Source organism: Papaver somniferum, chromosome 4, assembly GCF_003573695.1.
Source record: "Papaver somniferum cultivar HN1 chromosome 4, ASM357369v1, whole genome shotgun sequence".
Taxonomy (NCBI): domain Eukaryota; kingdom Viridiplantae; phylum Streptophyta; class Magnoliopsida; order Ranunculales; family Papaveraceae; genus Papaver; species Papaver somniferum.
Window position 1 is genome coordinate 113,207,524 of NC_039361.1, and position 11,734 is coordinate 113,219,257.

Sequence of the window (11,734 nt, forward strand, 5' to 3'; positions counted from 1 at the left end):
AAGTCCCAAGTTCTGGCGGATTTCTTAGCAGACCTCCCCCTTGACAACGACGAAGAGATTAAGGGAATACCAGAAGCCGAGGAAGAAAACAAGGATCCAATGGATATCCTCGAACCAGCGAGTCAAAGACAATGGGAAGTCTTCGTCGACGGATCCAAAAATAAGGAAGGAGCAGGAATAGGCATTGTCATTATCAACCCAACTGGAGAAAGGATTATACAGGCACTTAGATTGGAATTCAAAGAGCATACCAACAACATTGTTGAATACGAAGCTGTCGTACATGCCCTCCGTATAATAATAGAGATGGGGGTAACCGATGTAAGGCTGACAAGTGATTCGCAGCTTGTCATACGGCAAATAGGGCTCGAGTATAATGTGTACGATGACACCCTCTCAGCTTACATGGCCTTGGTCCAAACATTGGCATCACAAATCCCGAACATTAAGTTCCGGCACTTATGCAGAAGGGACCTCAGGCACGCGGATGCCCTAGCATATATATCATCCATGCTGAGGGATAAAAATGTCGAAGCTATTAAAATAGCAACGGTATACGAGCCTTCGATTGCATCTCAATTCTCCTTCGCTACCAATCAAGATACAGTGGAAGAAAATATCGAAGACCAGGTAGGAGAAGACATCCATAATGACTTTGACGAAGAGGATATCCTGTCAAGAGCAAATCAAGATGAAGACTTCAGAAACGAAGATGACTGGAGAGTGACGATCCATGCCTTTCTCGAAAAAGGAAGCTTACCTGCGGATCAGAAACAAGCTAGGAAGATACTCTCCAAAGTGGGAAGATATGATCTTCGGGATGGGGTCCTGTACAAGAAATCCTTCCTTGGACCATTACTACGTTGCTTGTCCCGGAAAGAGGGGCATCGAATTCTAAATGATATCCATTATGGTGACGCGGGGAATCATAGCGGCATGAGATCACTAGCTGACAAAGCAAAAACGCAAGGATATTACTGGCCGACAATGATACAGGATGCCGCAAGGATGTCCCGACGATGTGAAGAATGTCAGCGCTTCGCAAAAAATATCCACGCGCCGGCGACAATGTTAAACTCCGTCGATAGCCCGTGGCCATTTGCAAAATGGGGCGTAGACATCGTCGGGCCTTTCATCGAAGGATCAGGGAAAAGACGATTTTTGATAGTATCCACAGACTACTTCAGTAAATGGGTGGAGGCTAAGGCCTTGGCCAGGATCAGAGACGCGGATGTGTTTACTTTCATATTCCAGAACATCATTTGCAGATTTGGTATACCCGCTGAAATTGTATCTGATAATGGCAAGCAATTACAGGGGAAAAATATAGACATGCTCTTCGATACTTTCAAAATAAGAAAGAACAAGTCCACCCCCATATACCCTCAAAGCAACGGACAAGCGGAAGCTACCAACAAGACCCTCGCCCTTATACTCAAAAAACAATTAGACAAGCATAAGGGAAGATGGTGCGAACAACTGCACAATGTGTTATGGGCATACAGGACAACACGAAGATCCGCCACCGGGGAATCCCCGTTTCTTCTAACTTATGGAGCTGAAGCAGTCATCCCTACGGAAATCCTCATGCCAACCACGAAGACCGAAGCTTGGGAGAAAAACCTCACAACAGATATGATGTTAGAAAGGTTGGACGACTTGGAAGGAAGAAGGGAAGTAGCATTACAAAAGATGGAAAATTATCAACGAAGACTAGCAAGGGAGTACAACAAAAAGGTAAAGCTTCGGAATTTTGTAGAGGGGCAGTATGTGTTGAGAACAATCCCACGGTATCAGCAAGAAAAGAAATGGGGAAAATTAGCACCTACGTGGGGAGGACCTTTTATAATACACGACGTTGCGGGTAACGGTTCCTACTACCTTCGTAATCTAAAAGGCGAGGTCCTCCGGCATCCTTGGAATGCTAAGTGGCTCAAACCATACTTCCCATAGGAGCAACGCAGACTTGAATCTGCTTGGAGTATACCAGAAGAAGATGGGAGCCTGACCGCTCCACATGTTTCTATCTCTGAAAGAGGAATTGCAGGCCTCAACCTATCAATCAAACAAGCTTTCAAATTATCAAGTCAGCAGATCTATCGACAATATTGGGGAAAGTAGTTAATCTACAATCTCTCAGGGCTCCCCCATCAGTGTCCATAAGTGTAAGACCAGGGGGAAGGCACCCAGCAGAAAGAGATACCCAACCAATCTTAAGGCAACGGGTCGACGGAATGGGTGTGTAAATATTTTAATCCCATATCCTAGAACGTTGCCCCGGCCCCCACCGTCTTGGAATCCTCTGGCCCAGGATTCGCCAGCGGGGTGACAGGTCTCAAGACGATCACGAAGGTACCTTCCTTCAGTATCGCACCCAAACACTTAAAAAATTTTGTTTTGTTTTTTCACAAATGCTTAAAATAAAAACAAACCAACATTGCAGGTATATCAAGAAAAGGATCCATTTCATAAAGGATGATTACAAAAAGTGAAAGGCCAATTCAAGGATACACATCAAAAAATATTCCTTTTACAGGATATTAGCAAAAAATATTCTTGTTACATGATTACAAAAAGGGAAGGATAATGATGCCGCGGTCTCTACAAAATGTTGCGGTCTCTGCCTAGATTGCTGCCTCATCGGCAGGATTATTCCGAAGACTTGAAGGGACGCTCCCACCAGAAGAGGGTCCCGAGGAGCCAAGCAAGGCAGAAGGAACTGGACGACGAGGATAGTTCTTCACGAGACCATGCTCGTTCTTTAGGCCAAGTTCTATCCTCTCCAGCATCTTGTTCGTCTCCTCAGCCAATTGACAACGAGCCTTGTGCTTAATAACTGTTGTCCGCTGTTGGGCTTGGGATAATAACGAAGATAGCCGATTCACTTCTCTAGAAGCAGCACCAACGGCCTCCTCGCGGGTTGCCGCTAAATTCTTGAAATGATTGGTCTGTTCTTCCTGCTGCGCTAAGGAAGATTGAGCCTTTTCAAGTTTTTCATTTGTGACGCGAAGGTGTCACTCGAGCTCTGAAAAAGACAACACCACGGAGTTAGCGCAGAAAAAACACGGTCACACTCGATGAAATAGGATTATACCTTCGACACAAGCCGAAGCCTCCTCATACTCATTAACAACCGCATCTCGCGCTTCATCAAGATGGTCATATTCCGCGGATAATTTCTTATAGTCTAGTTGAAGGTTGGTGAGAGTAAATTGACAGGCATCTAATTCTACCTGCTTTATCGAATCCATATGACGAAGGTGGTCGGCCTCTTTATTTATCTCTGAGACCCCTTTGCTAAGTCTGTACATACACACTTCAAGATTCCTCTCAGACTCAGCCTGATGAGCTACGTCGGCACGGGACGCGGCAAGAGCATTGCTGAGAGCGCAGACTTCGGCACGGGCATCATCTCTTTCTCTGACAAGACTGAGCATACTATCCTTAACCCCTGAAAGAGGAATGGATCGAGCCTTCTGTAATTCTTCTTCCAGCAGCTGAATCCTAGACTCCAGCAAGGAAGTACGCTCACGGGCTTCCCGCAGACTATCACGTGTCCACAACAGTGTGCCATTAAATAAAGCACGATCATGGTTGTACAGATTTTGCATGTCGACCATCTGAACATGCCTCGCTCGCCATACCTCAGCCCGAGCATCCCATTTCTTGGCTTCATTCTTAATTTTCTCAACAAGATCTCTAATACGAGATTTTTGCTGAGCTCTTTCGTTTCGAAGCCATATCAGCTCGGGGACGCCACCCACTGGAGATAGGGTGGGGAGACTCAGACAGAACAACTAAGAAATAGAGGAATGACGACATACTGCGAGGGAAAAAGAACCAAACCTGTGAAAGTTGAAATTTGGCTGCGAGTTTGCTCTAACTCAGCGCGAACAGCAACAAGCTCGGAACGAAGACCGGCCTCTGCTTCACCCAGCTTCTCTTTCTCCTTGAGGCTTTTCTTCAGCTCTTCTATTTCCACCTCAGCTGCAGATAATTCCTTTTCTCTGTGACGAAGCTTAGCCTCGAGCTTCAGAGATTTCTCTTTGAAGAACTGATACAGCACGTGGTTACAATGCTCACTCCTCATCATCTACACATCAAGACGACAAACATTATTTCACCGAAGCATTCGATCGTCACGAAGAAGTAGGATGCTCACTCCTCCAAGACACGCTGTTGCGGAAAGCCATATTGATACCCGTCGGCGATGGCCATCATATCTGCAACGGAAGTAGGAGGCTCCGGCACAAGGGTAGCTTCGGGAACACTCAAATTTTTTCCCCAGGCTTCAGACACCCGCGCCTTAGAAGACATCTCCATCATGCGACGGGTATACGCAGTAGATTCCTTTTCCCCAGCAACAACAGGGGCGGGATGAGAGACAAATAGAAGATTCTTTTCCTTGAACCAATCCATTATGGCGTCCTCACCCTCAGACGTCGGCGACTGTGGAAGATTACCAGCAGGCGCATCAATGACCGATTTCCCCTTCTCTGACACGGCCCCTTCAGCACAAATGTCGGCATGCTCCTCCGCGCCTACATGCGCAGCATGCTCCTCCGCGCCACTATCTTCAACAGTAACGTCTCCATTACCATCACCACCAAGAACATACCAATTATCATTGGGGGAAAGTAAAGATAAGTCCTCGGGAAAATCGAGGGCATCGTCAAATAACTCCCCTGTGGAGTACATCCGATCAAAAGAAAATTCTTGAGAGGCGGGAAGGGTATCCGCGACATCACCAGCAGGGACAGAAATGTCACCAATAACAACGTCATCATCCACCACGGCTTTGTTTCTCCCTTCATCACCAACATGACCCACGAAGACCTCTTCTTCGACATTGATAGGGGAAGTACCAGTACGTTCCTCCCCATCTGTAATCTCCTCATCCTCAGCAAACTCTTCGTTCACTGGACTAGTAACTTCTTCTTGGGCCTCAGCCTCGCCCATCACAATGGTATAAGACTGCTTCGGCTTAATCTTTTTCTTCTTCAACACCTGAAAACCAACACCACAAAAAGAATTATTTTTCCCGACAGTTGAATTTCTAAAAAAGGAGAAGCGCAGCTAGAATCCACGTACCTGAGCAGTTGAGGTATTCTTCGGTGGAAGTATAGCACCAGAACCTTCCTCCTCGTCTCCCTCTACGACGTCAAGGGCATAAGGAAAATTCATACCCGCAAAGTTCAAACGCCAGGGACAGAAATCTCCATAACGAGCAGGAGGAGACTCGCGTGGCTTGCTACTCTCGGTAGGCCGCCAACCGCGGGGACCAGGAATCCAACCGTAAGCCCATGGACCAACTATTTCGATAACGGTGGCGTGCCACTCGTAGTCATGGTCGCGCTTGATCCTCTCGCGCGCTGGGAAGAGTTTCCGATGACTAGACCCCTCCGTGCCAGGAACATACTTCAGCTTGGCATCGCTGACCTCATTTAACAGACGAATCTCGCTCCGAGGAGCAGCGAGATTCCGAAGGCTGACACTCCACGGCTTGCGGTTCCTACTATTGACGTAATCACCGAAGGAGTTATTGAAATTCTCAGGAGTATACCATTCCTTCTCCGCGGGATTGGGGACGTAGCAAGTCATCGATGTCTCCCCCTTACTCCGCAGATAGCACTCCTTCAGGGCGCGGAGATAATTCCCCGATAGTTGGGATACGGAACGGCTGTGAGTATTGGTGGAAGAGCCTTCAAGACTAGCGAGCACGTCATAGTAGAAGGAATCACCTGATTTGTACAACGGCAGCATAAGACCAGCTTCGAACGCTCCAACCGTCGTTAACAAATGAAATTCATCGAACTCATACTTTGAGATAAGCTCATAAGTAATATCATCCTCAGGGGCATAGAAACGAACCCCGAAGGCTTGAAGCTCATGCTTTTCCTTGAATATTTCGAGATCAATATGCTTGAAGGTTACTTTTTTCTTACTAACCGAAACACTGCGTATCAAGGGGGCAGCCTCATCCTCCTCGGCGGGGCCGGATGAACTAATGAACGCTTCGGAAGCTTTTCTCTTCACAGGAGGATTCTTTGAAGATTCAGCCCTCGGAACTACACCCTTCGTATTCTTCCCTTTAAAAGTTGGAGGGGACGGCAGATGATGCTCGGGCACTAACGAACGTAGAGGAGGAACATCAAAAGCAACAGCACGAGGCGGAGCCTGCGTACTCCTAATATCATCACGAGGACGAGACGCTGCGCGATCGAAGACTCTTCGGGACCCAGAAGGATTTGTCGGAGGAATCTCTTCCCTAGAAGACGAGGCCTTCGCTCCAGAAGAAACTCGACTCCGACGAACATCATCTTGAGACTCTCTACGCGGAGGAGATCTCGATAGGCCAGAACCAGGAGTCTGATAAGTAAGCCGCGGACGGTCAGACATGGCTGCGAAAAGATTAAAATCAAGAACAAGTTACACACATTCAAAAACATTACCAAAGATCAAAAAACCACATCAATAGCAATACACACACGATAACGCAGAAACCCTAAAATTAGTATACATGCTCAAAATTCCATAAAATTCACACCCTCAAAAACTCAAATACAAGCAAAACAGTGGCCTCCTTGATTTAAGATGAAAAACAGGGGCAAACTAGTATGCAAGCATTAAAAGAAGTTCTTCATCACAAACAAGGAACAACAGTAGCAGAGAATTTACAAATCAACACAGCGTAAAACAGTGGAAACAAAGAAAAGAAAAACTTACCGGCAAAAACAGCAGCAGAAGAAATAAACAGTGGAAGCGGGCGTGATTAATGCTAAGGTGGAGAGAATTTAAGGTCACAGGTTCAATGAAGACTGACAGAGAATTTAAGGGCTGAAAAACAAAGAATGAAAACTGAGAGAATGTTTAGGAAGAATGAAATTAATTTTCTTTCTCTCCTTAATATACCTGAAAGAAAGAGAAGGAAATTAATGGAGGAATGGGAAACGTGCCCGTTACATAAGCAGTTAATGCACGAATAAAAGACGTGCCCAAGTATCTAGGAGAAGTTACTAGGAGTGAGAAGAATATGCGACGATGGTTTTTCTTCAAGGCACCCATTAGACATTCAAGCCCGAAGAAAAGGGGCAAATTGTGTACACATATATCTCACTATCAGACACGTGTATATAAAAAGATACGTGGAAAGCATGCAGGCCAAAACATCAAAACATGATGCGCTACGAAACACCAAATAAACCCCGAGGAGTTACTTTATCTCATCCCCAAAAGAGAAGCTAAGATCAACGGTGGAGAGAAAGTTAGCTGACACGGACGTGACAGGGGCAGAAGACACTTGTCTGACACGAGCAGACCCCTCAACTACCCACATTAAACACTCTGAGCAGTGTACGTTTCGATCAACCTGTGGAACGAGCGAGGATGCATCTGCGGGATCAAGGGGCAAACGCAGACCTTTGCGTGATAGACGCAAGGACACAAGAAGATAAGGTTCCAACGGCCTTCAGAGATGGGTCCCACATTCTAACCTTATAAATACCCCGTCTCCACCAAGAGGAAAGGGGATCGGAAAAATCACGAAGGGAAGGAGAGAGAGAGAGATTGCAAGTGTAAGTTAATCATTTAGAAGAGAGAAACATGTAAACCCAAAAGTCATTCGACTATTCGTGTAACCGTGAAGAATATAGTAAAACAACAAACCCCGTGGATGTAGGCCTTAGTGCTGAACCACGTAAACCTTGGTCTTGTTTACATTTCAGCATTTTATATTTATTTAACCCCATGGATCTTTACTTATACGTTTTGTTTTCTTTGTTTGTACTTATATCCCGTGCGCAAACGCCTCGCATGGAGTTGTTAGATGAGGCTATGATAAACCCGAAGGTTTTGAGCCAAGGAATCAACACTAGGATATCATCATCACAAATCTCTTTAGATGATGATTGATTGTGAGCATTCGAATGCCTTCGTGGTTTGTGTGTTCACAGAGACTGAATAATTTTATTTCTCATCAGCTTGGCAAAGTAACAACCAGTCAACAAGCTAGGTGTAATTAAACTTTGGTGTTTTATAGTTTAATGTACCTTTAGCTGTTGGAAAAGGGCGATTTGGAGCCAATCAAAGTTCATCAAATGTTAGGCAACCAATTCCAAAACGATATTTTACCATGTTTCATGCATTAAAACTAGTGAAGTTAAAATATATCGGAGTACTCTATAAAGTGAACCTAAGGTCTCTTACCTCGTATGGTTTAGGGTATAGGCTCTACAGTTCTATCCTTCAACATCCATAGTGGCTTAGATGGACAAATGAAGCTCCAACTTTTTAGGGTAAAACCGGGTTTACTTAAAAGCCTTTGGAGTCTTGATAAACTCTATCTGGTTTGCTAGAGCAAAAACTCCCCTATAAGCTTTGGGTTTTCCCCAATTTGGTGTCAACGTAGGTCACTGAACAGATATACTTAAAAGATTGCTGAAATACTCAACCTTCTTCTTCCTTAATTTAGGTTAAGTATTTATTATTGTGCAAAGAGAGTGCAGTGCTTCTACAGTAGACTGGTAAGCAGTTGACATTAATATTTATCAGTCGAAAAAATCAATATCTCCATAAAATATACAACATGGCATCAAAAGCTAACCAAAAGCTAATTAATACAATAGTTAAAACAAGAGAATATGTATGTCCATGGGTTTCCTAATGAAGCAAGAACAAAATAAAGGCACAGTATATATATATGATCAGAAGGAGAACTGAATTCCTATACTTAAATCCACTAATCCCCATTCTTTTATATAGGAAAATAATAAAAACGCAAAAAGAAAGCAAACACACTGACTCATAGGACTAATTTTATGCCATCCTACGCCTGCCTTTAGTTATAAGCTATTAAACAAAATTAGTACGCCGGGTTACGCCAATGATACGTGACGGATTCCGTAAGCAACATATATCCACCAATGTAGCTAATTCATTGTGCAACCAATATTGTATTAATGGTGGTTAATTGGTAACAATAAAAAACATTGAAAGTTATAGAAAATTTAAAAAAAAATATAAAAAGAAAATTAATTAAGATGAATAATTTTGATAAAAGGTTATATATATAATAAACACTAAAATGAGTCTAGTTCCATTATAGAGAATAAGGAACTAAAATCTTCCACACTTCAATACTACAATCTAAACTACCACTATAAATAAGATATGAATTGTTAGTGATCATCGTAGTTGAGTTACCATATTTATGATCAATGGTTGTTGTTAAACACTTAACTGGACCATTATGGCCTTCCATCACTGCTAAACATGAATAACTAGAACTGTTATCATTGTTAATCCTTCTCCAAATCCTAACTGTTTTATCGGCCGATCCGCTACAAATCAAATCCGATATAACACTTAAACACAACACTGCCCTTTTATGTTCCTTAAGAGCACCAGTTAAACTCATATTAATAGTTTGATTGTCTTCATAATCACCGTCATTAGTGTAATTAATCTCCCAAACTAAAATTTGACAATCACATCCACCTGAATACAGAACACACCCATCAGTACTAAGAGCTAATGCATTCACGGCTGATTTATGCGTATCAAGAACAGCCACTACTGAATGTTTCTTCTTCTTTCGCGCATTCGAACTCTTCATCTCTTTGATCATGTTCTTCCAAATCTTGATTTTCTTGTCTGCAGAACCAGTAAAAACAAACCCATTTTTACAACATACTAATGCATTAATAGCATCATCATGAGCATTGTTAACTGATTCTAAACACCTAAAATCCGACGTTCGCCAAATCTTCAGCGTCCGATCCCAAGAAACGGAGTACAGTAGTGATTCATCTTTTGATATAGCTAATGCAGATATTGTATCAAAGTGATGAACCCATGTAGTTTTCTTGTGTCGTCTAACCTGAACGTAGTTTTTAGCTGGTAAGAATCGAAGCAATCGATCCGTTAGAGTTGGTAGTGTTGATAAAAGCTTGAACTTCCTGTCATGGGGAGTACTAAAATTGTTAGGAATTTGCCAGACCCTGATTTTATGATCTTGATGAGCGCTAAAGAGTTTATCACCCGAGATAACTAATGACTTTACTGAACCGAACTCTCCAATTGCTATGACTTTTGACTGCGATATTGAATTGTAATTGGAATTTGAAGATGGATCAGCAATGTGAAGTAAAATTTCTTTATCTGAAGAACCGCTGTAAAGAAATTTTCCAGAGATCACAAGAGAGAAGACATACGATGAGTGATCTTTGAAAGTTGAGATACATTGGTGATGGATGTTTGAGATTGTTGATGAATTGAGTGATGGAATCATTGAAGAAGAAACAGGGTTCATCTCTGTTTTTTGTGTTAATGGAGATTGAAAATAAGTTTCCATAGTTATAGCGAGAGGAGTGGAAGATGGTAAGAAGGAGTATTAATAGAAGGAGAATGTTTTTGGCTTGTGAGCATTGTGTGGGTCCATGACTGGGTCTGGGAAGAGTGTGGGTTCGGTTTTGAGACTGACCAGTGACCTCCCCTCGTATGCAATTGCCAAGATTAATTAAAGTTTACTTTTGCACCTTTGGACTAGCTTTCGGCTTTCCTATTCAACCGCGGATATTAATCCGACTTTACTTTTCCACCATTTTCTTACATAGGCTAGATCAATCATGTTTTTTTTTGATCGGTAAGGATATTATTGATCAAAAAATAGAGGCTATAAAAGAATTATACCACTCTAACATGAGAAACAAGCGATTAAAAACGAAAAAAGAAATTGATAACAGACTATTAACTTAGTGAGGATCAAAATAGATAGAACTCCAGTTTCTCATGACAGTTGAAGAATCAACATTTTCAAACTCAGATAAAGTTAAGGTCCAAGTGAAAAGACAGTAAATAACTTTGCTAATAACAGTTCTCACTGTGTTTTCTGTATCTGTGAAAATTCTTCCACTCCTTTCTTTCCAGATGCTCCACAAAATAGCAACAGGAACTAAATCAAGCATGTTGACGTAGGCTATATTTTATCGTTACAGTTAATTTTTGATGTTGGCGAATTTCGAATTTAGGTTTTATGTATCATCATTCAACAACTTTGGCTTGTAAAACAATAGATAGTCTTCACCTTTCATTCTACGCGTGAAAGAAATATGCAAAGAAAAGTGGGATCGCCATAAGTTAAGCGCCCGAAAGTGGATATAACAAAAATTGCTTACCAAAATATGTTCATCCGAGCTGAACAGTCAAACGGACTAGGAAAGTCTCGCCCCAACTGTCATTTCATGCGACAATGGTCCCAAAACGCATGGACACTGATTCTTGCTGTGTACTGTACCCGCAATTCATAGGTATCACCCCCTCTGTGAGTCAAGTGATTTTGGTGATTGGTTTTATAATAACTTTTTGAACAACCAAGTAAATCAGCTAATTACACATCTTAATCATGACTTAATAAAGCTAAAAAACAGGACTTCAGTCGGTGTTAATCCCAGCCTGCATTTAGCTAATTTTCATCAAAATTTTCATTGACGAAACTAGGTATGAAGTTGTACGAAAATTCTTTTGATTTCTAGTACGTTAAAGATTTTATTGGTTTATATAGTTGAATAAACTGCTGCCACGAGTACCTAATAATGGGACCCGGAAAGTAATATAGTCGATGAGAATTTAACACGTAGAGGTCTATTCCTTATTTTTGATATCAAGGGTGAAAAAGTTAAATTTTCCTTATCGGGTTTTAAGATGCTGATGATGCTGATCTTTTGATAGGACATAC

At 42.4% G+C, this 11,734-nt stretch overlaps 1 protein-coding gene across 1 annotated transcript; it reads right to left on the reverse strand.

Annotated features, from left to right (window-relative positions):
* Positions 1-9,057: 9,057 nt before the first annotated feature.
* Positions 9,058-10,343, reverse strand: LOC113274200 (protein JINGUBANG-like). Its single transcript, XM_026523663.1, has one exon. The coding sequence runs from the start codon at positions 10,307-10,309 to the stop codon at positions 9,098-9,100; it is 1,212 nt and encodes a 403-aa protein (XP_026379448.1). The 5' UTR covers positions 10,310-10,343; the 3' UTR covers positions 9,058-9,097.
* Positions 10,344-11,734: the final 1,391 nt, after the last annotated feature.

Coding starts and splice junctions, on each gene's coding strand:
- LOC113274200 (XM_026523663.1), bottom strand. CDS start 10,309: ATGAACCCTGTTTCTTCTTCAATGATTCCATCACTCAATTCATCAACA.